The sequence below is a fragment of the Patiria miniata genome, unplaced genomic scaffold, assembly GCF_015706575.1.
Source record: "Patiria miniata isolate m_02_andy unplaced genomic scaffold, ASM1570657v1 HiC_scaffold_6, whole genome shotgun sequence".
Classification (NCBI taxonomy): Eukaryota; Metazoa; Echinodermata; class Asteroidea; order Valvatida; family Asterinidae; genus Patiria; species Patiria miniata.
In genome coordinates this window covers 5,742,076-5,769,841 of record NW_024037073.1, presented here as the reverse complement: position 1 = coordinate 5,769,841, position 27,766 = coordinate 5,742,076, and the positions used below count along the sequence as shown (strand labels likewise).

General features: G+C 40.8%; 3 protein-coding genes across 3 annotated transcripts; 1 reads left to right on the top strand and 2 right to left on the bottom strand.

Moving 5' to 3' along the window:
• Positions 1-3,823: 3,823 nt before the first annotated feature.
• LOC119742766 lies at positions 3,824-4,288 on the bottom strand. The gene has a single exon (XM_038218937.1). The coding sequence runs from the start codon at positions 4,286-4,288 to the stop codon at positions 3,824-3,826; it is 465 nt and encodes a 154-aa protein (XP_038074865.1).
• A 1,128-nt stretch (positions 4,289-5,416) lies between these two features.
• Positions 5,417-13,651, bottom strand: LOC119742945 (DNA-directed RNA polymerase II subunit RPB7). Its single transcript, XM_038219218.1, has 8 exons — positions 13,534-13,651; positions 11,502-11,611; positions 10,280-10,439; positions 8,895-8,945; positions 8,574-8,639; positions 7,383-7,454; positions 6,952-6,985; positions 5,417-6,611 (listed from the first exon to the last, which is right to left on the bottom strand). Exons 1-8 carry the CDS (start codon positions 13,543-13,545, stop codon positions 6,598-6,600), a joined length of 519 nt encoding a protein of 172 aa, XP_038075146.1. The 5' UTR covers positions 13,546-13,651; the 3' UTR covers positions 5,417-6,597.
• A 97-nt stretch (positions 13,652-13,748) lies between these two features.
• Positions 13,749-26,675, top strand: LOC119742944 (beclin 1-associated autophagy-related key regulator-like). Its single transcript, XM_038219217.1, has 11 exons — positions 13,749-13,986; positions 14,484-14,546; positions 15,035-15,077; positions 15,280-15,361; positions 16,822-16,920; positions 17,961-18,093; positions 20,379-20,572; positions 21,964-22,120; positions 22,883-22,973; positions 23,751-23,836; positions 24,736-26,675. The coding sequence occupies exons 1-11, from the start codon at positions 13,769-13,771 to the stop codon at positions 25,121-25,123; spliced, it is 1,554 nt and encodes a 517-aa protein (XP_038075145.1). The 5' UTR covers positions 13,749-13,768; the 3' UTR covers positions 25,124-26,675.
• Positions 26,676-27,766: the final 1,091 nt, after the last annotated feature.

Genomic DNA, 27,766 nt, shown 5'->3' with positions numbered 1-27,766 from the left:
ATCATAGTGAGACAAAAAAGGGGGTGAAAAGTGCTCCTTTCCATCGGCAATTGCGCATGGCTGTCCTCATTCGCCATCCTCGTCGCCAATTTGTCGTGTATTTAACACGAAACGTGGGTGAAATGAGGGAACAATTGCGAGACGACTTGTTGATGTGTTCTAAGTAATTTAGACTACGTAACTTTCCTTTTTCGAAATTTATAAAATCTCAGCAGTGATCTTATTCTTATATATTGTGGGCAAAGTTCAACAGCTAAAACCTGAAAAATGGGCTGCGAAAAATCGGCAAAATTATTTCCAAAGGTTACCGAAAGTGAAGTCCGCGTGTATTGTTTGTAAAGTACAGGATACAATGAAATCCAAGATGGCCTTTTCAGGTTCAGAACCGAATTACATTGTGTAAGTGGTACGAATCAATTCGCGAGGACGTCTTTTTCATTCATAACTTCCAGGACCGTAGTGTCCCGGATGTCGGTGATGCGGTCACAACAATGTTCATGAAAACGATATCGCGAAGGGCGCCACCATCGGCGGTTTGCGTGAATCTGCCTACTCCAAAGCTTTCTCAATTCTGGGGAGTGGGTAAGTGTCTTGACGTATTTTAGCATTCAGTTGTCTATAATTGACGCATAATCTTAGACTGTCATCATTCTTTCTTAACCAGCACCAATGCCGAAGCATCAGGGCTACTGCTGGGCCAAATTATACCTTGATCTGACCATTTCTTGAGATGTTCTCTCACTTCTGGTTGGAGTTGCGGTGGAATGTGCCGGTACGGCAATCTTACCGGAGTAGTGTCTGTCAATGGTATGGTGTGTTTTTTTCTTGTCGCAATAACCAAAGTCACTGTCATTCATACTGAAAGCCTTGATATGTTTCTGCAGCTTGAACTGAAGGGACTGCTCCTCTGTGAACTAAGCATCTGTCCCCTAGATCAAGAGTTTCAAGAAGCTTGTCTACACTGGCCTGATCTTCTACATGTGCCCCAACTTCACCTACTATGACGTCTCGCGGTCACTTGCTTGGGTCACACCAGGGCATTCTTCTTTATAATGGCTTCGTACATCACCCCAATGCAAGCTCGTGGCTGCAGTAAGACATCTTCCCCTCCCAAATAGATGACACGCAAAGGTACAAAACCATCTACCACCCATGGGAATGAGGGAATAATGAACACATCCCGAGGGAAAGACCCTTGGGATGAATCCACTTGCTCACCTAGAGCATACTTATTTTTTTGATTTTTAGGATTTTTTTATGTGCAGTTTGCAAGTACCTGTTAAAGGCATATTGTCCTTGTTGTACATAGAAAGCTTCTGACCAGCTTAAATTACTTCAGTGCCACAGGGCAGACAATTAAGCCTCTGGTATGATGTTGCATTTGGCACCTGAATCCTCTTGCATCGGAACCTACTGACAATTTCCTTTAATTTCCATCAGAGCGAATATCTTCCGTGCATGCTGGTGTTTTGTGCTCTCACTTAAGTACATCCTTAATCATTATAGTATACGTATCAATCATTGTGATCCAAACACATTCTGCAACCGCCTTGCATGTTGTTCAAATCCGTCCTGTTCCTGGCTCAGATATTTTCTGAAACTCTTATCACCAATTGGTGCCCCATCTTTTAATATACTGTAGCATTTTCTGGAGTTCAATTTAATTCAGTGGACAGACAGAATAAGACACAAATGACACCAATATTCCTGTTTCTTTATTTCTAATTCTTTCCTCCAAACAAGCAAACAATGAACACATAATATCAGTATAAGTTGTATTTTACCTTTATCTGCACTATACTGGTAATCGCAATGTAGAGGTCAAAAATTCGCCTTCGCTTCACAAGTTTTCCTGTTGCCTCATCGGATTGGCCTGGAATCATTGCAAAACTTGGGGTATGAGAACTCTCGTTAAGGATGTTGCACCTTGTGGCAAAGCCAAACGCCTCGTGTCATATGGAGACGAGTGTAATTCCAGGCATGGTCCGCACTTCTTCTCAGGCGTCTTGGAGATCTCGGGCGTCTTGGGAGCTTTAGGGTAGTTGCTGACTGATACCGTCAACTTGTTGCCTACATCAAGCTTGCCAGCATGAGCCCGTCTTGAACATCTCAGTGCAATTCCGGGTATTTCGCCATTGTGACTTGTGGGAAGTCTATGATGCACAGTTCCGGCTCAGATGCTAGATCTAATGATCTGAAATAGCAGGACCCATGCAGGGCCTCTAAAGCTTTCTCAATTCTAGGGAGTGGGTAAGCATCTTGACGTATTTTAGCATTCAGTTGTCTATAATCGACGCATAATCTTAGACTGTCATCATTCTTTCTTAACCAGCACCAATGCCGAAGCATCAGGGCTACTGCTGGGCCGAATTATGCCCTGATCTGACCATTTCTAGTGATGTTCTCTCACTTCTGGTTGGAGTTGTGGTTGGATGTGCCGGTGCGGCAATCTTACGGGAGTAGTGTCTGTCAATGGTATGGTGTGTTTTATCTTGTCGCAATAACCAAAGTCACTGTCATTCAGACTGAAAGCCTTGATATGTTTCTGCAGCTTCTCCTTAAACTGAAGGGACTTCTCCTCTGTGAACTAAGTATCTGTCCCCTAGATCAAGAGTTTCAAGAAGCTTGTCTACACTGGCCTGATCTTCTACATGTGCCCCAACTTCACCTACTATGACGTCTCGCGGTCACTTGCTTGGGTCACACCAGGGCATTCTTCTTTCTCTATAATGGCTTCGTACATCACCCCAATGCAAGCTCGTGGCTGCAGTAAGACATCTTCCCCTCCCAAATTGATTACTCGCATAGGCACACAACCATCTACCAGTGAGGCAGGTGAACAGGCATCCGTATCTCTTCACCTTGCTTCCTGCTCTCTTTACCAGGAAGGCTCCAAAGAAGTCGACACCTTCGTCGGTTAATGGCGCTGTACCAGGTGTCACTCGATCTAATAGTAATAATAATAATAATACCAAGCATTTGTATGGCGCTCTACAAAGATCACAGCGCCTCACAATAAACAGCTTAAACAGTTACAGAAAATTACAAAGAAATTATATACAAAAAAACAACAAATATCATACATTGGGATATATTAGTGAGACAAAGACGATCTTTGGGTAGATCTGCCATCATTTGAATTTCAGGGGCTGCCTTTCGCTTCTTGCAAGCTATGCAGCCGCGGAGAATGCGCTTGACAGCGACGCGCCCCTTGATGATCTAGTACCTCTGGCGAAGCTCGGCCAGGATTCTTTCAGTTCTGGAATGCCCGTACTGACGATGGTATTGATCAATGATGAGATCTGTTACTCCGTGTTAATTTGGTAGTATCCATGGGTGTTTAGCCTCCCCTGATATGTCGGCATTTGTTAGGCGTCCACCGACGCACAGGATTCTGCTGTTTGAGCTTATGGGCAACAACCTTCAAAAGCGATTAGTTTTCAGTTGCTCCTCATGGAAGGTGGCCTGTTGGTTGTAATGGACAATTTCAGCTTCAGCTTGTCGAAGCTCCTTAATCGATAGTGATTTGCTAGCCAGAATATCCATGTCAAGCAGCTTCAGAACATCTCGTGTGCAACAACTTCTTTACACGAAAGACCCAAGCAACTGCTCCCTTCAGTGCATGCCATGACGAGTAGCGAGCGATTAAGTTGTCAATTGGATTGGGTGTCGATGTGGTGTTGGTTGAGTGCACCTGTGGTTCTCTTTTTACTTCTGCATCCTCTTGGAGCTGAAGAGACTTGAAGTCTGGTTGAGCTGGCCAGGCACCTCCTTCCTTCAGTAGAAAGGGTGGCAAATTGAACCAGCGATCACAATCAATGAGTTACTGGGCTGTCATGCCCCTAGAGATGTTGTCAGCTGGGTTTGAAGCTGAATCTACATGTCTCCACTGGGTTGGGGAGGAGCTATTGTGGATCATGGCAAAGGTCTGGAATTGCTTGTCTTCATTTCTAAGGTATTGAAGAACGATCATGCTGTCGGACCAGAAGACAGACTCTGCAAACGGTATCTGCATGTGGAGCTTGATCATCTTGTCCAGCTTCACAGCCACTACTGCAGCGGCAAGCTCCAATCGGGGTATAGTTGCCGTCTTTATTGGTGCAAGCTTTGTCTTCAGGCCATCAGGAATGAGCAGTGTATATGCAGATGCATCAGCAAAGTGGTGTAGTTGTGCCTCGACAATGGCATCACCACAAACAGGTTTCACACATCGTGATACGCCAATCCTTTCTATCATCAGCAGCTCTAGTAACCACCGTCTCCACTGTTCAGCTACAGCGGTAGGCATGGGGTTTGTCGCCTGAAGACAGGATAGGACGACCCCATGCCTACCGCTGTAGCTAAACAGTGGAGAGGCTTCTCCTTCACACTTGCGTTGAACCCAAGGGTGTCTGATTCGACCTTCCAGAACACTCCAAATGCCCTTTCGGACGGAAGCATCTCCTGATCTAAATCTATATATTTACGATGGACTTTGCACATCTCTTGACAGTCTCTGCACTTGAAGGTCCTCTGTTTCTTGTCCCTTCTCTTTTACTGTACCCCATAGGAAATAGTCCAGTGGTGTCACGTCTGGGGATCTCGGTGGAAATTCTACCTGAATTCTACCTGAATTCTACCTGAATACCTAAATTCTTCCCATGAGTGGCATGGGCTTATGTTCTGGTTGAAACGTTTTCTTCGATGCTTCAGCAAAAACTGTGAATGGCACGTTAGAAGATGATTACACATCAATTTGCCAGTCACACGACCATTGCACAACCAACTAAAACCCAGCCTTGAACCATGTAATACATAAAATGGCCAAAGGTTGCCACTACTTTCTAATGGGAGGTGCCTGAAATAAAACAATGCCACCATGTGGTGGGATTCTTCCCGACAATAATTATGATTACAAATGGTGGGCCGATGGAAAACATTATCAACTTCTGCTTCTGCTTGTCTTCTGCTGGACTCTTCTTTGAGCATAAAAGCCACGCATGTGCGGGGGATGGGTTGAACAGCACATGTAGATGAGTTTGTGCAGTTCGATTTTAAAATTGTCAATGTTTGGTGATTTGACAATGCAGTCAGGTAAAGTATTCCACTTCTTGATGGTACGAGGGAAGTACGAGTACTTAGGTTGAGACAGCTGAATGGAACTTGGTAGGGTTAGCTTGGTGGCTCAAACATTAAAGTGTATTGTTATAATTTTGTCTAATAAATATGCTGTAGTAAGACTGAAAATAACTCAATTCAACCTGGTTTGAACTGTGAATTATAAATTCAAACTTGGTGAATTACAACAACTTGTGTTTCTGTTTTACAGATTCTGCACTTTGTCACAAAATATTTCTCCATTGTGAATTGTATAAAGTTGGAAATATTTATTTTATAAGTCCATATGTATAATAAAGCACAAGTATACAAATGAAAGTGTTCTTCATTTTGTTTTATTCTTTACTGGTCGTATTCTATGATACAGGGTTTTATCAAAAAAGCTATTTACATGGGATAGTTTTAGTTCACAATGGCACATCAAGAAATTGTATCCACTAAAACAAATGATGCCATGCCTACGACTTTAACCAGTTCACGCCGGGATTATATTGACAAGAACAGAACGAGGCGCGGGATTACTTTTCACTCGACCTCAAGCCAGGTGGATTGAAGCCATCACCCTCGGGCAGCACACTCATATTGCCGGCCTCGCTCGCTGTGAGCGGGTCACCAACAGATATTTCCGGCCTCGCTCCCTGCGTGTTTATCTGTCATCTGTTCCGAATACCACAAAACTTGTGCGTGTATACACGGTCTCCGGCGTGAACTGGTTAAAGGGGGTGTTCTATGGGCTCTGTGCACAAGTAACAGTTGCAAATGGAGAGTTAGTGGAAGACCACTAGGAAGGACATTCAAATGCATTGCTGAGGACACGGTTGTGCAGGTTCAAGCAAAGATGCTTTGGATTTGTGCACATTCAGAATAAATTAATAAAAATATGCACTTGGCGCCATAGGTATGCAGCCAGAATGTGCACGCTGTGTGTCCCACCAACTATGCTCTCCAAAGTGGTTGAAAACCACCATCTACTGGTCATGCAATAGCCCTTGCTTTGCTATACCCTCCAAAACAAATTTTGCTTGTAAAGTCAATGTGCTCCGCTTTCAAAACAAATTGTGTCATTTCAATTTTTCATAAACTGTCACAAAATGATAACAGCAATAACAATGTTGGTCTTGGGTATTGGGAGACAGTCACTTTAGAAGTGTGTTAAAACCAACAATGGAGCACGTTTGATCAAGAAGTATTGTTAAGTGTACTTGGACTACCTGCGTGAATAGCACAACAAAAGTAGAACACCACCATAGTATATGTTTATTCAGAAATGAAAAACTTGCATTATCTTAAAGTTTCTTTCCGTGGCACTAAATTTAGCAAATCCACACCCAGAAGGGTATAAAATATCAACATGAGTCTTGCAGTGTATGGAGGCATCGGTATTACGCATGGTAAGAGAGCATTGGAGCTCACGACATCTGATGGCATCCCAATCCGTGGCTTGTGTCATAAATATCCCCACTCAGATAAGTGGCCGTCCATTACCGAGTGTCTTGCATACTAGCTGACGAGGCCTGGTGGAGAGGAAAAAAGAAGTTCAATCAATCACCTCAAGTTCAATGACTAGAAATAATACACTCCAGAAACTTGTTTACTGACGAGAATAGCATTGAATAAATAACTGATGTAAGTTGCAGAAGCTCGACATGTGGATCCATACAAAAGCGTCATCAAGGGCTTTGTCAAGCGAGAAAACTTGGAAACTCCACTTCAAGAAGTCAGTTTCACAAGAAGAAAATGCTCAGCTTGTATAACTATCAAGACGTGTTTATAAAAGTATCACAAGAACTGTGACATATAGCCAAGATTAGTTTGATTAATGATGGCAGATGTTAAAGCTAAAAATACACTTACCAAGGTAATCATCCATGAGTGTACCGATGGCAAACTAAAGTTGATAGAACAAAAGAAAAAGTTCGTAAAATCACTGCAGTGCCGATTATAATAAAGAGAACAGAAAACCTAATGATCTGGAACCAGTCAAGTGGTCCAGTAAAAACAGGGTTGCCAGGAATCACAAAGCTAAACAGATTTTTGGCTCTCATTACTTAAAGCCTATCCAGAGAAATTTTCTGCATTGACAAGACCTACAATAATGGCTATGATTGCTGACAACTAATGTTCAACCCTAACTCACTGGGGTGATATACTAGGGACCTTCCTCATCCTTGCAAATTCCAACACCCTGTGCTATTAAAATGGACACTAAACAGCTGGACTCCACCAAACCCCTGTGTTGGAGTTTTGGTGGTTGGGGATCGTTAGGGTTATTACATGACACCTACTATGTCTGATGCGTCTACTCTCGTTCCAACAATCTTGAGTCTGATCTCATCGTCCTGTTGTATTACAATATCCTGCAGTGTCAAAAAGTAAACACAAGCAATGTTAACATTCAGTGATGAAACACGCAAATCATATTGGATTAGATTAAAAACTCCAATCTATCACAGCAGGGATCCAGTATTCTTAAGGGTACAGTAGATCATTTGCAGCTATCCAAAAAGTAACTGACCAAATTTATGCTTGAAAAGCTTACTGCTTTAAAGATAATAATGGCAATCTCCCAGTGAAATTATTCTTTCTGGCATGCTGTCATTTTGAAGAAAACAATAAAAGAAGGCCATTTCCAAAGATACGTTAAGTGACGCATTTTTGGAATTTTCCGTTAGCAGTTGGTTTGTAATTCGGCAAATTTATTCATTGGTTCAGTGCATGACATTGCGTAGCTGTTGCGTAGCTGTTATTGGCTGAATGTAAATGTGTCTCGGATGCTGATTTCGGGCGCAATTCAAAACATGACGCGGCAACTTTTGATTTGAAATCGAGATCCTAGAATATTGTTTTCTCGAAACACACAGCATTCACTGAGCTAAAACTTCATCAGGTTAGTTGTTAAGCACCCCTATTTAGATTTTGAGCACTTTTGTTACTTCAAAAGAAAAATATGCACAAATGAAAAATGATCTGCCCTATCTTTAAATTTAAACACAATTTCAACATTTTTGAGTTTTCCATGTGATGGGAAAAGCTCTGAAACTGGGAGGGCCTGAAAACCAACTCTGCAATTTGTGATGCGATCAAGCTAAATGAGTCGTTTGTCGGGAATATTTATTTGGAGATACAGGCCAAAATAGGGCCACTTCATCACATCACTTCAACACATCTCTAGGTGTTCTGACTTCCATAATTTTTGAACTAAAGATGGTATCAGCATGCGGTTTTCACAGCAGTAATGCTGACATTGTGCTCTTTTCAAATCAGTAATAACATTTTTTTTTTACCAGGGTCGAAAAACGACTCATATAGCTTGATCGCATCACATTTGTCCCGTAACATTTCAAACAATATGAAACGCCACTGTGAGAAAAGTTTGGGAGTTCTTCACTTTTATTAAAAACCACCTGCACAGATGGTTTTTTTTATAAGTTCCTGATCTTTTATAAGTTCCTTTCAAGTGCCGTCTCAGTGTTTACCTCATCTTTGGTCTTGTAGCACGGCGGGATGGAGTTAGGGTCAAACTCCATATCAGCTGGAATGGACTGGAGAAAAAAGAATCGGGATAAAAGTCTGTCAGATAAAATCAAGTGCCCCAGCAGAAATATAAACGTCTTCAAAGCTGGGGATGAAATTTGCAATGATGGACAATTCTTGATTTCGTTGCCAAAAATCAAGGATTTTGTGGAATCATTGTGACTCAACAGGACAAGAATGTCAGTTATGCTTCAAGAAAAGAGAGAACTAGTTTCGCATCATTCGAAGTTGCTTTATGGAGACCCATTTGACATAATACTCACATGTTTTGAGATGAAACACGACAGAGGACCAATCTCCGTAAACAGTCCAACCTGTCAATTGAAATACAAAAGTTGTTACAATATCCACTGGAAATCACACTGAAGATGCATTAAAAAAAAACTAGAAAGCACGCAGAGAGCACAAACCTCCGCCAAGGCTAAGCATTTCCCTGCCATATTGTCAGTTCACCCAAAAGAAATACTCGCATAAATGGTGAAGAATCCTTTGAAAGAGGTTGTGGAATGCTCGAAGACATTTCTGTCTTTTTTTGGGTATATGTAGCCTAAGGTGTGACGAAATAAAAACGACTATTGTTTCTGTCATGCAATGAGTACAAAGGGTACTTTTGAGAGCTATTTTTCAGGTCGTGTTTCGACCCGAACGTGCAATTTGTGTAAAAGTCGTCGTTGCGGGCAGCAAACAAAACACAGCAAATCGTGACGTAATAAACAGGACTCGTGTATGCTACTCTGCATCGGGAGTCCTGTTTATTACGTCACGATTTACTGTGTTTTGTTTGCTGCCCGCAACGACGACTTTTACACAAACTGCACGTTTGGGTCGAAAAAGGCATGACAGGACTTCAAAAACAGCTCTCAAAAGTACCTTTTGTACTCATTTTATGACAGAAACAATAGTCGTTTTTATTTCATCACACCTTAGGCTACATATACCCGAAAAATGACGGAAATGTCTTCGAGCATTCCACAACCTCTTTAAAAATCCTGCATCAAGAACCCACATCCGGATCACTTCCAAAATCTAATAGATTTGTACTTGTACCAAGGACCACCCGTTAAAAAAAAAAAAATTTCATCCAAATCCGTCCACAACTTTTTGAGTTATCTTGTTATTAATCAATCAACAAATCAACCAACAAACCAGCCAACAAACTAACCAAATCCGATGAAAACATAACCTCCTTGGCAGAGGTAATAACATGACACAAAATTCTATTGAATTGAATCACAATGGCTATTCACTGTGGGTGCATCTGGTGTGCACTTTATGCCAGATTTAGCCCATTATGGGGTAATCCTATACAACTGCACTGCCCGGCTCTCTTCACCAGCCAACAAGGCAAGCCTGGTCATGCTGGTCCCAGAGTGCACAAAATTCTATTCAATTAATTCAGAATGGCTATTCACTGGAAGTCTTTCCATGCATCTGGTCTACACAATAGGCCATATTTAGCCCATTACGGGGTAATCCTATACAATTGCACTGCCCGGCTCTTCTCATCAGCCAACAACCAGGCACAAGTCACAAGTGAGGGTCTGTTAGTGAGTCCCATCAGTGAAGTACAAAGAGGACTATTGGCTGGCTCATCTGGAACCAGCAAAAATGAATCTTAATTTTTTTACAAAAGCAGATGTTGTCTGACCTTGTTGACTTGTGTGACGACTGCATCCACCACTTCTCCCTTGAAGGGTCTGAAGACGATGGCCTTATACTTGATGGGATAGCGCACAAAGCCACGACTGGGGAGTATCAATCCAGCTCCAATGTTGTCTATTGTTGTCACTGCTATCACAAAGCCATACCTGAGAGAACAAGAATTAAACATGATTCATGTCATGAAGACTTTTCTTCTGGCTCACAGATACTTGTAAGTTTACACAACTAAAGCTGCGTTCTGTTTGGGCTTACATTTCTTTTCATAAAAATTACCATAAGTAATTGTTCCCGTAAGGATGTGCCTGTTTGCTACAATGGTGCAATCTTCCAGAATCAACCAGGCGCTTTTTGGGAGGATTTTGGAGCATTGAGGATGTTTGCCTGTTGTTAGTGCCCATTGATTTTGGAAGATACATTGTGTCAAGATTGCATGCTGAAACTTCCATGTTTTTTTCTTAGCCATACACAATTTAGGCCTCATCCGATGAGATATCATCCGTACTGCTTCTGGATGTCAAATGCATCAACATTGTGATTGTAGGAGGATTTCAATGAGGCTGTATCCATTGTCTTAATCAACATGGTTGCAGGATTTTATACAATTTGGGGCGATTCACAATGCAGTGCACCACCAAGAGTTTGCCACGGAGAGTTCATTTTTCAAAGTCACGGTCGACAAAACATGGCCCATTTGAACGAGTGTCAGTAGAAAACTTGAGCTAATTTGTTATAGATGGGGCAAAGCGTTCTGCCGCCTTACAAAAAAACTCCCTATTGATAAAACAAAAAGAAAAGGGCAAACAGATACCCGAATCATACGCTTACGAACTTTCTGGCCGCAAAAACTAACAATTTCAAATGTCCCGCCCTGCGAATTTGTCGACCATCTCCCACAATGCACTGGGAAAAATTAACTCTCCATGGCAAACTCTTGGTGGCGCACTGCATTGTGAATCGCCCGAATTGATGATGCATCCTAGCGAAAAGGTCTAGGGGGTTAGGGTCAAACTCTGGTGTCCAGTGAATTTAATTTCATCAACTGATCACGCGTGAATGCCAAAATACCTGTTCTGAATGTTTGTCATAATTACAAATTGACATAAAATATCAATTTGCTGCAAAAGCACAGATTCACTTCTGTTTTCACCTACCAAAATGATAGTTGTAAGTCAAGTAATTTATTCCAAACCATCATTTATTTGTCTTACTTTCCAGTGCATGTTCCTTCCACCTCTGTGAAGAGCTTCTGTTTGACTGTGTTCAACAGATTGGGCCCAAAGTACCTCGGATGGAGAAGGATCTCATGTTCCAGAGATATCTGTAGAAAGAAAGTCAACCAAAACTTTAGTTTGCATGCACTTCATTAAAAATTTTAAGAATATTTGTGAAAGCAAAACTGATTAAGAGGGTGAACAGTAAATCTACAATCACAGGAAACAATGGAGTGTCTTGACGTCATTCTGGTGGGTTGTGAATGAAGTCTGTTGGAAGTTGTTGAAACTTTAACTAGCCTAAGTTTTAGTTACAGAAACAGTGACGGAACGATTCCCATATCTGGCCATCGCTTGTCAACCTTTGCACAAACCCCATGAGACTGGTCTGAAAATTTCTAAGTGTTTTCTCAGTAAATACTTCAATGTTTTCCCTGCTAAATTTGACTTTTAAGGACATAGGCCTATTATCACTTTCTGATGGTTGATACTAGGTCACTGAAGGAAAAATAAGTGATGGCCAGAAATGGGAATCTTTCCACCTTGACAAATTTTCAATTCCTATCGTCTAGGTAGTTACGGCATTGCAAAATAACACTTCTGTCTGACTCCTGGCTTCGGAGGATTTTTCTTTTCTGAACCTTGGGGAAACAGATGAAGTCTGATGCATGTGCAACGGTCCACTTCTTTATTAACGGTATAAATGGTAAAATTTGAAATTCTAAGAATTAAAAAAAATAAAATTGGAAGTGTTTCTCCATCCATTTTTTTTCCTTCTCCCTTCAACATTTACAATGACATGAATGACTGACCATCGTTGAGTTAAGGACTGGTGTAAGGACACTTCATTCTATATGAATTAAAATACAAACGTAAACATACAAGTCTGCAAGGTTAAAGTATCGTTACGGCAGCCATAATGCAATTTCAACTGCTATCGTTACGGCATTGCAAAGACACCAATGTAAATCAATATCACATTTATAAATGCCCTTTCAGAGCACTTTGGTAGCTCAATTTGTTAAATGTTGGACCACATACCGAAGGTCCCGGGATCAAATCCACGGCCACGCTGTGCGACAATTATTCCCCCCCCCCTTTTTTTTTGTCTTTTAATGTTGTTATATGTTGAAACAATTGATAGGCCCATCATTAATGTTAATTTTTAATAAGGCCTAGTTTAATTTTATGTTTTTGATCAAATCATACTTTTGGAGCAACTATAGAATGCAAGGCCACGCCGGAGCAAGGGTTTTTTTTCTGCTTGGAGGCGTGGATTGAGGCCGGCGATGTGAGGATAGGAGTAATAGGCTACAATATAATAATATGCAAACCTGCAAAAAGTGCTAAGTACAGCGAATGCACTTGTCTTCTCATCAATGATCAGAAGGGAGGGCGCGCTTGTAAATGTGTCGGGGCACGGAGACACGGAGACGCGGAGTCGCGGAGACGCGGGGCACTGGAGTCACGGAGGCGCGGAGTCGCAGAGACGCGCGCCGATAGAGGGCGCAATTCTCGGCGGTATTTTATTGAGAACGAAGCATCCATATCCATTTTTATTTTTCGTAGCAAAGGAAGGGAGGGTGACAGGGCACTGGAGTGTAGTGGCCCTGCATTCTATAGTTGTACCATACTTTTTATTGAAGTAGGCGCTAATGTTACATTTAATGTTTTTCCTCAGCGATCCTTGGCTTTAGAGCCGAGGATTTTTTAAAGGGAAATAAAGTCCCAGAACCATTCGGTTGATACTCTGTTTCCAAGACTGGAGAGCCAAAGATCCCAAGGTTGAATATTGCCAGGTCACGTCAGGAAACCAGACCAGACGGTTGACTGCCGTAATGATGGTTGATAGCCACTGCGTAAATTTTAATTCATGTCTGAAATACACGACTTTGGCAGCCTGTCAAAGTGTCATTACCGTTTACAATTGTTTAACCTATTTGCGGCTGTTGATACAACGCAAGTTGCCTCTTTGCTTGCAGTAACAGTGCCCCATCGGAATTTATAATTATAACAAAGTCATACTTACATGGTAAAACATCTTAATTCAGAAAATGATGGTTGTGTAAAGTAGCATTCACGTTCACCATGCATGAAGCTGCACGCAGATTCGAGTTCGAGTGCTCAGCTCTTTTTTAGTCAGGTTCTCCAGAATTATACCAAGATAGCCCTTTCTCGATACTCTAAGCGCGCTTTCTGAAAAGAAGTCAGGGAAGCACGCGGCTTTGTAAGTGACAAAAATCATCGATAAAAATAAACAGCCGATGACACTCGCGATGGACGGCTTTGACAGCGGAGAGAAAGCAGAAAACTTTCAGAACGAATTCCCCATAATTGCTCCTCCGTTTGGCGGTCTGCTTATTGCTGTAGAACGCTGTCCACTTTGTGAACGAACGAAGAAGCCCTTTACATGTCAGAAGTGCGTGGAAAAGGGGGATTTTGTGCACTCCAACAGCTGTGGATTCGGCAAGAATTCAGAAAGGTAATCAGTCATAGCAATGTTTGTGTACAGTACGAAACGCGGTAGGCCTATGACCACAGCCCAATTTTCAATGATAGTTGCATCATGGAGGAATGGTTGCATCATCGTGTACTGTACTCAATGGAAGTATTTTAGTTCAGTTTGAGGAGAGAATGTGGCTGTCGTGGAGTTATGAGGCGTCACAAATATTGTAAAAATTAACAACATTGGACAATTATTTAATAAAATTGTTTTATGACTTTTACAATTTTACTGTTCCAAATATGCGATTAGGGCCTATGTTATAGCTCCATGGTTTAATCTCCATTCCATTTTGAAGTTATGTGGCAACTTGCTGGCAAACATGTTACATCAGATTTTTTAGGAATTGGGCTATTTCGTGCTGGCTTATTTTTTAGTTTTACAGAGTAAAAGACATATTATGATAATTGTAGATGAGAAGTATTTAATTTTACAGGTGATTGCGATGGTGAATAAAGTCAAATATTGTTCTGCAGGTTCTCGGACAAGTTACACCGCCTGCATCATTTAAGAAAAGAGAGATTAGACATCTTTGAGAAGTAAGTTGCCAGAAACCTGAGGAGTCATGTTAAACTGTCATTGCATATTTTCTTATTAATTTGTGAAATTGTTAATAAATAGGACTTCTGTAGTCTGCACAATTTTCACCACTTTAAACAACAATCAAAGTGATGATGTACCTGAATAATTGTAAAAACAAATTGTAAGACAAGTTTTCCAAAGTCTCTTTCGGAGTTGACCTTTTTAGCAGGTTTTGAAGTTATTTTAGTGAGCTTAATGATGATGACAGTTTGATATTTTATGAATAGTATTTTTATGTCAAAAAATAAGAGGGAATCGTTATATTTTCTAAGTAAACTTTGACAATGAAGTCACACTGAACTAGTAAGTGCTTGACATTTATGTGAAATTTGAATCAACACATATTCTTCAAAAATGAAAGCGTCATGACATATTTAACAAATGGCATTTTGGTGTTTTGAATGGGAAAAATGATTTAAGAATCATTTCAAATTTTGTTTTGCAGAGTTTCCAAGAAGTTAGACAGAGCAGTCTCCATTGCAGCCAAGGTAAAAACAGATGCACTAAAAAGTACCAGCCCACAACAAAAAGTTCTTTGCAAAAATGACACATGCATTTACAAAATTGCTGAAAATTGGTTTATTTAACATTCCATCCAAAAAATGTTTGGGAGAAAAATGTATATATTTACAAATAGGATAAATAGCATTCTTGAATTGATTTTTTAATGATATGTTTTTTTATGCTCAGAAATGGGAGATCTCAATGTTAAAGGATCGATTAGAGTTGATGCAGAAAGCTTTGGAAGAAAGCAAAGAAAGATGCTTAGCTGGTAAGTTAGTGTCAGTTATTAAAGTAACGTTATTTCTTTAAATGTAATTTCTGTTAATGCAATCCTTGAAAATGCACCTTTGTATTCCATTTAACTTTATTTTCAAGGGTAATGTGGTGTCTTTTTGGTTGTTATACTGATGCAAATTTCCGTATTCATGAGCAAAAGTGTGATGTCATTTCAGGCAGAAACCTCAATGTTACAGTTGTTTCAGCACCACAAGTTGCCAGAATGTTGGATATATTGCTATCGCAATTTTGTTTTCTTGGTGATTCGTTGTTGTGTCAGTACATGGCAGTAAGCCAATGAGCAAACATTTCTCACAAATGTCTTAAATGAGCAAATTTTTGTGTTCACAATTTGAACACAAACCCCCTAAACTGAACAGTGCCATCCTGAAATGACATCACAGTAACAGCCCCCTCAGTTGTCCGGAAAAGCATGGACAATTTTGAATGTTTAAAGAAGTGCACTTTTCAATAAAATTAACCAAAACTGGATGTCAAATAGTTTTCATGCATTTTTAACGGAGGAGAAAGTTGCACAGAATATGTTTCTAAGAAAAATTCATTGCATGGACCCTTAAAATGACCAGAATAGCATTTGTCAGTAATTTTGTTGCTTGAAGGAGATTTTTTGGGGGGCCATTGATGTTTCATTGTACTGGCAAAGGGACAAATTTATAGGTATATTTGTAATGGACACCATTTTCAAAAGGAATGTGTGTTTTTGCAGATTCAAGGAGCAATACATAAATCTGAAGCAGGTTATTAAAAACTAACCTGTCAAAATTTCATCTCGGTAGATGTCCTTTTGGAGAAAAGTGTGAAAATGCAGATCTTCATTTATCTCATTGTAAAACATAGGTTTCTATTAAGCATGATGGTTTGGTCTTTATCATTTCAAGGAAATTATGGTAATCCTCTTTCCTATAAATATGTGTTTAAACAGAGAATCTGTTCGTTTTCACAGGATTATCAATATGTGATGCGATCAAGCTAAATGAGTTGTTTGTCGACCCAGTTAATTTTTTTTTTTTTTTTTACAGATTTGAATAGAGCACAATGTCAGTATTACTGCTGTGAAAATCGCATGCTGATATCATCTTTAGTTCAAAAATTATGGCAGTTGGAACACATAGAGATGTGTTGAAGTGATGTGATGAAGTGGCCCTATTTTGGCCTGTATCTCCAAATGAAAGTTCCCGACAAACGACTCGTTTAGCTTGATCGCATCACATATATTCTTCACAAAATTGGACATCAAACCCAATGTAAAGCACAGGTGATAGCGATATTTACATTCCTCAAGCCACCAAAATCCCGCAAAATCTGATTTTAGGATTTTGGTAGATTTGTGAAAGGAAGGGTTTAAAGAACAACGAAGTATGTTGTATTGAATGTACCTCAGTCATTGTAGAAGAGAAATTTGAGAAACTCTACCTTTGAATTTTTCTCCAGATAAAGCTTCCAAGACATCACAAAGTGCAAAGATCAAAGACAAGGTGACCACAGCAAGAAACCATATGATCAAGCTAGAACGCACCACCAAGTGCATAGGTAGGAGAAAAGTTGTCCAGACTTTTAGAAGTTTTTAAGTGTATTGATGATAGTTGTCATTATTGTTTTTTATTTCTGGTAATGAAACCAAGGATTCCTCAAAAGCGCCCTGGGCACTGTAGCAAGCCTGAAAAAACCTACAGAGAGGAGAAAATGAAGAAATTACCATTTTAGACATGGGAGGAAATCCCCAGAAGGAAATTCTTGGGAAAACTCACTGAATCATGTAGGGACTGAAATCCAATCCACATGTGGACCAGGGCAGGAATCGAACAGAAATAAATATTGTTTATGAGTGCAATGGTAAGAATAATTTCATTAGGTGACAGATGGAATGTTCCATTCCACATGGCGAACTGAATGACGCTATTCTTTCCATTGCACGAATGTGAAACATTCATTGTTTGTTTTTGAATAAATCCTCATCATCTGATTGGTCCGAGTCACCAATAGTATGACCGTGCAATGAAACTTCTATTTACTGCGGAATAGAACTTTTTTGGGTGGTTCGGCCAGGCTGTGGGTTGGGACGATAAATTTAATGACATGTGATCAATGACCTACCAATCAGATGAAGGGGTTTTATTCAGGCGTTGCATAAAATAAATTGTTGCCTGTGAATTTTTCTCCAAATTTTATGAGATAATTCATAAGATGGAATTTTTTTTGCGTCGGGGGATGTAAATCAATATAAGGTTTTTCCCTTCACCGACGTATAAACACTGTATACTCAGCGTGTTACCTCCCGAGTGAAAGTTGGAAAAATCACTCGGTGGTCGAGTGGTAATACGTCTGCACTATTCATAAGATGAAATGTTTGCGTTGGGCTGATGTAAAACAATTAGGTTTTGCCCTAGAAAGCAGGAGGTCGTGGGTTCGAGTCCCACCCGAGTGATTTTTTCCAACTTTCACTCGGGAGGTAACACACTGAGAATACAGTGTTTGTACGTCGGTGAAGGGCAAAACCTAATATTGATTTATGAGATAAGTTTCTTTTGTAATTTGCTTCATATAACGCTTCATTTTGATTGCATTTGTAGATCATGGCAAAACTGTATTAGGCAGTCGGCAAGCTGAGCTTGCTGGTTGTGAAAAGAGGTTGTCTGAATTGAGGAGAAGCAATGTGAATCAGCTGACCACCTACATCTTCACAATCAATGAGATCCACACTGGGTAAGATAGGAGAAATATTTGAGAGAATTGTGCCGTTGATGATACAAGCATGGCGTTTGGCACACAGTCAGAATATGTCTTAAGAAAGGTGGCTATAGGGCCATCGCAGTTTTGTCCTTTGAAAAAATAAAGGTAGATTAACAATTTTCAAAATTTCAAAATGGTCACCATTGCTTGCTATTCTACATGTACCTATGGTTGCAGACCAGTAAATCGGTCCGAAATTGCCTACGCTGGCTAAATCACGATTTGCATGCCCTCAAAATCTTCAGTATTTGAGCATGCTGTGGACCATGAACTTGAGGGTTTGTAAAAAATATGGGTGGAAGCCGTGCACAGGACTGTGAACTTGTAGTTCCGTTCAATTTGGATGAAATTGGGGCCCTTAAAGCGCTCTATTTTGCAATGGAGTGTAGGCATCGTTTTTCAAAATGGCGATGGGCTTCAGGACTATTTTCAGGGGTGATCATCTTCGGATGGAAATTTCTCCTAAAAGTCATCAGTTGACCCCCCCCCCCCCCCCCCCCGAAAATTGAAAAGAAAATGAAAGATGATGAAATAAGCTTTAATCTGATGTGTGTCCCGAACACCTTGGAGAGTTGTGAGTATTTTTCCCGAATTTCTGAAGTGGGAGCATTTACCATTGGGGTCTATGGAAGTTTATTTACTGGTCGGCAACCCTATATAGTTTCAAAGGACAAATCTGCGATCCCCCTTTAGCCAAATATCTTTGTCATGACATACTCTGACTGTGTGCCAAGTGCCATGCGTGTATCATCAAGGGCACAATTCCACTACCTATCTGCTGTACTACACGCTCTGATTTGGGTCGCAAAATGCTGAATTCGAGATACTTGGTTTTTAGGCCATGACTGTGTAGTGTGAGGAATGTTACAGTTGATTTGGATTTTTTTTAACAGTGGTTTGAAGTGTTTGGCCCAAGGGGTCACTGAATTGTTCGTTTTGAGTTCTGCTTGGCAAGTTGAATGGAGTTTAGGGATAGTCAGTTTGAAGTCGAAACCATGGATGAGTGTTGATTACCAACAGAGAGAGAGAGTCGAAACCTGAGTGTGAAATCCAAGTCCTTTGTCTTCTTTTGGAATCGTCTATGTGCACATTTAGTCCTGAGTGGTGTGCCTTACAACCCTGCTAGTTTTCTGCACTTCACAAATATCAGATTTTTTCTTTCAGCATGAATAATATATTTTACTGGATTTTTCAAATATAGATTATTTTTGCATTTGTTCTTTTTTTCTATTTTTTTAAAAGATGTATATGGGTCAGTCAGTAAATTTTAGGCCCAGAGTGGGACATTATACAAATATAACATGGTTTGAGGGTGGACAGTCGATATTAACTCCCCGAGGTATTGGAAGCTGACAAACTAGTTCCCGAGGCAAAACCGAAGGAACTAGTTTGTCAACTTCCAATACCGAGGGGAGCGAATATCGACTGTCCACCCGAATTAAACCATGTTATATTTGTTTTACTATACCTCATACATATTCAGCGCCGATTTGTTTGTTTTTTTAATGAAGGAACCTCAAACAATATTTTTGTTGGAAAACTTGTCCAGTTCACCGAAAGAATCACAACTTCACTAGTTCAGTTCGTTTACCATACAGTGCAGCTGTAAATATAGTAGTTTGTGTAAAACATTCTTTTGTACAGGAGGCATCTTTAAAAAATAACTCGCCGTGCAACCTTAACCATCTCTTCATGTGTAGCTCGTTTGGGCGGTGTTCGCGAATGCATACTACACCCCTGCGACAGTTCCACGATTGCTTTGTAAAGCGCATGCATAGTAGACTGTCGCACGGGTAAGCCGTGCAACAGTCTACTACGCATGCGTATTTACTCTGTGCGTGAATCCTTGCGCGCACACTTGGTAAACAGCAAAAATAACATCTGGCACGTGATGGTGAATTGACCAGTGAGAGTTCGGCTCTCGATCATGAATATGTACGAGGTATAGTAATTTTTTTCTGTCCCTGTTACCTTGGTAATTTGCAATTTGTCATTCAAGCATCATTAAGAATGACTTTAAACAATTTTATATTTGCTTGTTCGTTAGTTTGGGTGTTCATAATCACTCTTGGAGGATGATTGCATTAAGGAGTGCGTGTCAGATGTAACAGGAAAGAGGACCCAAAATTCATAGAATGACCCATATCAATTTCCCCAAGTCTGCTTTCCAGCTGTGTTGGATACTTACTTCAGTTGATGCAACGTTGAAATAAACCAAGATTTTTTTAAAAATAAATTTGATATCTTTTCCCCAAAAGGGACAGTAGACCAGCAGATGCAGAGGAAGAGAGTGACCGGCTTGTGGCTGATTTGGCCGAGGCCAGACAGCTGTCCTACGTCCAGGGGCGATGGATTGAGACTGAGAATAGTCATGAGGTGCAGTACAGCCTGGTGCACCCCAGCGCGGTATGTGTACCGGCTAACGGGGACTACACGGCATACAGTGCTTGGGGTGAGACCTGCCTTCAATTCCATGGCTCTGCTAACCACAGAATTCCGCACTTTAAAGGGAATATACATCATTTGCTTTTGCCGTAATTTTCAGAAATGGATGGATTTGGGGGGTTGGTAATATATAGCAAATATTGTTACACACTGACTTTTTTGACGTTTTGGGTTTTCGTAGATGATGAAAAAAAAACAAGAAACACAATCATTTTCCTGTAGTCTGGTTCCCTGACTCCATTTTAGATGAAACAGAGCAATTTATAGACATTGGGGAATTGTAAGGTCAAGGAACCAGTGTAGCTGGTTTGTACCCATTCATACGTTTGTAATCGATTGCAAACAAATGCGGACTAACTAAATATGGTCATTTGGGGCCAGTATTTGAAAAAAAGGCATAAATTAATTAATACATAAATACCACTTTTCTTGAAAATGACAGTATACCAGGTGCCACGATTTTACAGGATGCTTTAGACTGTCATTCACTAATAGTCCAACAAAGTATTTCAGAATAATTTGGTAGTTACATTGTATATTTTTTGATGTTTGCAAATGTTGTATTTTCCCTTTAATACAATCACCATTTTTACTAACGGTTCTCAGAGCAAAAAACAATTCTGTGCTTACCCTGTAATCACAGACTCGTTAGTTACAGGATATATGCATGTGCATAAGCGAAAATACCTCGCTTGTAAAATATGCTAACTGTAAGCAAGGAATTTCTGCTGCTGTAAGCAGGGATTTTTTCCTGTGGAATTGGCCCCCCTCTCAGAACCAGTCCCAAGTCTCTGGCATTTTTGCTTGAGCAAACTTTTTTTGTGCTGAACAAACAACAGTAACACTTTTTCTGAAATTCCTTTTTGGAATCATTTACAATGCCTTCATACATTTCATTCAGTTGGTTTTGGTGATGTAGATTTGCTTACTAAAGTTTATTATTTTGCAATATTTTGTGGTACCTTGTTTGACAAACAGCAGAAGTGCAAGTACAGTGTGTGGTGTAATATTGACTGCTTAACCCCTTAAGGACGGGTTATAATGGGGACATTCCTCCACACATAGAGCAAGTGGCCCGCATGACTGCACAGCCTTTGTGTGGTAGCGGGACTGCACAAAAGCAGCAGCTGTGGAACTACCCACTAGCTGTGTGCCACGGCATACCACAGCTGGCAACTGCATTCCAATGAGGATTAGCGGCCGCGGCCATGACCGCTTCCCGTGCGCATGGGGTTAACCAAACGTGAGCTAAACCAAATGGAATGCTAAAGTTCCAAAATTTCATCTCAAATGACCTAGCTTGTCCTCCCTTTGCTCCTGAGAGTAGGCCACCCATCCCCATCGTCAGTTCCTGCACTGAATCCATCACATGATTCCTTCTCTTTCCTCCGTCTGCAGTTGCGGCCAAAGAGAATGCCAACCAGGGTACTGACACCCAACTGGACCTCAGTAATCCTGGTAAAGTCCTGAGTGGTGCCTTGTGCCACACGGCTCAGCTGGTGTCACTCCTCACATACTACCTCGGCATTGTGCTTCCCAAAAAGTGCCCCTTCAGGTCCGCTTTGCTTTTTTTACATTTGAACTATAACCACTGAAGCTACTTAAGATAAAAGGCTACAGGCTTACCCCTGTATCCCAAGAGCACATTTGAGCAGTGCAGTACTTGCTAAACATGACCTAATCTAAAACATCCACAAGGGATTCATAACAGATCGTGTTCGATGAGGATCAGCACAGAAGTTGCAACCATACCCTTACTACCCCTACTCCTGCCCCTAGGGGATGGAAGCAGACTCTCTGTACTGGAAGGCAGTCAGTATTTTGCTTTCGCTCAGCCAGCCGTCAGAGTCCAAAAGTGGGTTGGGGGAGTGGGGGGATGGACACTGGCTGACAATTGAAGGCACTGCTCAAGCAGATGATATTGCACACCTCGGACCATATGTGTCGCTCTGTGATGTGACAAGTAAACAAATCTGTGAACACCTACTTTTTTGGGGGGGGGGGCATGGTGCCATTCCCCCTCCCCCCTCCCTTTCCCTCATCATTGAGGGGTAGGGGATGGCACCATGCTTCCTAAATACACACTGATCCACATGTCTTTGAACTAAGCCTTGACACACACGATCGAACCAAGTACTGCAAAATTGTGAACTTTAACATAAATAAAGTTGTGTGATCATACTTCTTAAAATACAATGTACTTCTAATGAACTCCTTTCTTATAAGTTCTTTTACAAAGGGGTGCATTGACTTTGCATCTTTGCATATGCCTGTCAAGATGACAAGCATTCTTAAGATGTTTGTTTTCTCTTTGCAGTGTGTTTTGTGGTGAGCAGCTCAGTTCTCATGATTTCTACAAGGCTGTTGACAAACTCAACACAAACGTCCTCTATCTCTGCTTCAGTCAGGTGAGTCAACATCACATGATCAGAAACCTTGACACGTTGGTTCCTGTACCGCCCCAAACTGCCCTGATTGTTACTTCCTTCACTGCCCAAATCGCCCAGCACTGTGTGGTTTAATGGCTTCTTCAGGGAATGAATACAGTGTACTACAGCAGCGCATAGGTTAACAGTCAATTGAAATCATTTTATTGGTTTATTTTTTTATTTTTTATTCGTTCATCAAGTCTACAATCACAGCTGAATTAATATGGTATTAACATGTGCGATGCGGTCAAGCTAACTGAGTTGTTTGTGGACCCTGGTCATTTTTTTTCACAGATTTCAAAAGAGCACAATCTCAGCATTACTGCTGTGAAAACCACATGCTGATACCATCTCTAGTTCAAAAATTATGGAAGTCGGAACACCAAGAGATGTGATGAAGTGATGTGATGACGTGGCCCTATTTTGGCCTGTATCTCCAAACGAAAGTTCCAGACAAACGACTCATTTAGCTTGATCACATCACATATTTGGCTATCCATCCAACTTTAACTGACCACATTCTGGGTAAAAATATATTTGGAAGGAAACTGATATTTTATCTGAGACTTATTAGTCGTTTTGAAGCATGGCGGACAGAATAGGTCGGCACTATACGGAAGGTAAACTCTTTTGTATTTACTCAAATTTAGCCACTTCAGTGGGTGCCCTCCTATTGTGTCTGTCATACTTCAAAAAGGCTAATACCGCCGTGTTCAAGATCTATTCCAATTGTTATTGTATTTCCACATGTTGCAGAATGTAGACATTGAGTGCCTGCATCCCCATTACACTGTGCGCAATCTGCTGGCTTTACTGAGTCCAAGTAACGTTCAGCTTGGCAGGTTAGTGTTCAACGAAATAAAACAAATTTTCAATTCACATACCTCCATTAGGAGCCATAGTAAAGACAAAGTTCAAAAATTAGCACCAAAGCTGATGCTTTCAGTGATAAGCCAGAGGCAGATCTTGGGGGGGGGGGGTTCTTGGGGGAGGTGCAACCCTTCTGTTCAGTCCCCGACTAATGTTATGATACTAGAAAAAATGGTGCCAAAGATAATAAATGGAATGCTAAAATTCCTGAATTTCATTTCAAATTGCCTTAGGAGCATTGGAAAGCGTCATAGATTTCTGGGGGGCATATCCCTGGACCCCCCTTGCAGGATGTGCCTTTGGCATGCCTTCACGCCGTCCCCCCCCCCCCCCCCCCCCCATTTCCTGGAAGCTAGATCCACCCATATGGGCAATTCCACGGTTACTCACGTTACATTTTTGATATACTTTTGAGTTTCCTTGGGCTGTAATTACCTTACTGAAAAGGTTCAATAACTGTTATCCCCATGGTAGATAAAGTAAACCTAGACCTACCTAAGCACCAAAGATGACATCCAGAAAAATGTGTTATGTATGTTAAACAAGACGCACAAAATGGGTTACTCACGTTACGAAAATGTGAGTACCGGTGGAATTGTCCATATAAGCAATTGTAAGACTCGGAGGGCTTTGTTTTTGCAATCAGGCTCTCAAAGTTGTTGTCAATTTGAAATTTGTCGATTAGTTTAAATTTCTTAAAATACAATGCCTACCCAGTAATTAAGGATAGTTGATGTGGTATTCTGCACCTGTTGATAAAAATTAGATTCCTATATCTGTTTCAGTTTTGTATTGTTCATATATAGATTGTGTGACCTGTTTGAAAATTGAGCATTTTTATGGAACTGGTTCAATTCCCATTTCAAATTAGGAATGGTCCCATAGACATGACAGATGTACATGCAGACTTACTACTGTCCGTGCCTAGAACCTCCCACATCAGTCTTACCAGTGAGTCGGAGAGCGCCAGCGAATCGTTGTCTCATCTCATGGACGAGGACAGCGACACCTCAGGTGATCTGGAGTGGGAAAACGTCCTGGATTCACAGGTCCCTACTCTCACCGGTAACCCAAGCACGGCAACCAGTCCGCTGCCCGAGTCCGTGGCCTCGTTTCAGCAGGACGGGTCGGAGGACGACGGGGCTCAGTTAGGGGAGACTGTTACGGAGGGTTCTCCCGCGGGAGCAGCCGGTGGACTGATGTCCTCAGCTGCGGCGTCTGTGGTTTCATTCTGGAGAGCGGCAACAAGCCAAAGGTGACATGACCATGGTTTCACTTGGTCCCACTTCCCTAACCCTATCCAAGATCTGTGGGGAACTCTAATTTCTTTGGATAGATTTTGTACCTTTTTAGCCATCACGGAGGAATTTTTTTTTCCTCATGACCCGTATCAACACTTCCATGTGCACGACACGTGTGCACGGAATGTATGTGCATTGTTTATAGCCAACAATGCTCTGCAGACTGCGTTTCCTTCATAAGATACTTTGAAATGGATTTGATATGGATTTTGTGAAGCAGTCACCAGCACCCTTTGATAGGGCCATAGGTACGAGCGAAGGCCCTGGTTAGAAGCAGAGTACCGACTCTGTGCCCCTTCAACAACAACACGCATCTGGTGCCGATGTGATAACATTTTGGTTTGTGTATGTTTAGATGAAACTCAGTTGTGCGTACTGCATGCGATACGCATTTGAAACAGTGTGTGTGGATTGTGATTGGTCACTCCACGCGATCCTGCGCTTATAGTCCAAAAGTCACTGTAGTTTCTGATGTAACAGTTTGAAGACAATATGAAATATTGCTAAGAATACCATCGCAGATGTAGTCAGAGTCTGTGTGATGTAGGTTGAATGTGTATATGTTTACATTGCAATGCTCAAGTTATTGAGGATGTGAATTTTTTGCCCAAACATCTGTAATTCATTAAGTCCGAGTAGTTTTGGGTTGCCCATCCCAAGAAATAGCTAGTGGTAAAGGATAGGAACAAATTTAGGTTCATCAAATGTAATGAAGTGGATTGCCGTGGCCTTATGGTCTGGGGCATTGAATTCGTGGTCTGCGGGTAATTCTGCAGGTTGTGGGTTCGAGTCCAGCCCGGGGGTATGGTGCGTGTGCTCTTGGGCAAGGCGCTTTGTCACTCATTGCTTCTCTCCACCCAGGAGTAGATGGGTACCTGTGAGGGCAGAGATGGTTATTGTGGTTGAATTAGCTTCTTTGCGACTAAGAGGCTGCATCGAGCTGTATACTCCCCAGGGAACTGAGATGGTATTTGGAATCTTTCATTGGCCCAATGATCAGGGGTAATAATAATGTAAAGCGCTATATAAAAATTGGTTATTATTATTATTATTTTAATGATTCTAAGAATGTTGGTAGCTGCAAGAGTTACATTTATATTTTATTAGAAGGTTTTTTTTAATAAGTGTATAAATTGCAAATTTTTTTTGCAAGATGTAATGTAATGTGCAATAAAAAATTCCAGCAAAATGAAAAACTAAAAATATTTAGGCCATAGACACATCCTCCCGGAAAAAAAACACATACGTGTATGTGTTAGCAGCTACCAGTGTTTAAAAATTATGTTGAAGGGAACAATGATTTTTAAGTAACTTTAATACTGTAAGTTTATTTTATTGTCCGATTTTTTTGGGCATGGAAACAGCTTGTAGAATAAAGTGAATAATTATGCAGTTTAAGTATTTAAAATTTCTGGAGTATATTTATTGAAACATGTTCTGTTTTTTTTTTTTGCGATTAAACAGTATTGTTTTGAAGTATTTTGCAAATTTTCATAAATACATGCAGTACCGTATCTTGTTTTGAGTTTTACCTGAGTTCTTTCACTATCATTTCTGTGAGCTCTAAATAGATGGATGTTACACTTGTCCTCAAGATGTGGGCAAAGATATGCTTGAATAATGTGTGTAAGAAAAATGCAATTTGTTTTTGTCCAAAACAATATATTAAGTAAAAAAGACAGCAGTTGTCACTTCACTCTTTGATGGATCAACTGGCATGAGATAACTCAACTATGCACTAAAATCAGGGCATTCAAAATAATAAATAGAACGGAAAACGGATTACCAAGAAACTATCAGCATTTAAGGGAAAGGTGTGAAAACAGAGGGGGAATCCTAGAGGTACCTGGGGAATGGGTGAAATTTAATACTTATTAAACTTGTAGGAGGGATCAGGTGTGTGTGGGGGGGGGGGGCAAGCCAATTAATTTGGGGATGATGACTATGAGTACGGTGTGGTCACGGTTGAGGGCCTTGCCGGGAAGAGGAGAGTTGGGCAGGGGAGAAGGTGATGGATGCATGGTGACTAAAATCGGACAATAACCAACTCCATTCAATTCAAGGAAGTTCCCTAAAATCAATGCAATCCTCGGAGATGACTTGGTTAGGCACTTGGTACTTCTTGTTTCCTCCAAAACCAGGGATTGGAACTAGAATATGAGGCATAGCCCTAACAGTCCTGAATCCTCCAATTTCAATACGATTTTGCACACCCCCTGGAGTTAGGGTTAAGCCAGTAGAGTGGTCATGCCTAGGGTGGAGTTTGCCAGTGATGCTAGACCAGGACTCGAAGATGGATTGTGGTAGAAGATTCAAGTCTCTGGTGGTTCGGGGGAAGAATTGGCGTAGATTGCTGTTTTAATTAAAAAGCTGAATTGCTGGCTATGATTCTAATCTACATGTTGTTTAGGCGTGACATGGTCGGTGTGTTTGATGGCAATATTTCCCTTGTGTATTTTATAATCCAAAGTTCAACGGAATTAGGAGAACAATAATAAGACAGCCAGCTTTCCATATTTGATCTTTATACATCCTTTTCCCACGTAGTTTTAAAAATGACATGCGCTGTATTATAGGTCTCGAAAAAAGTAAAGAATTAGC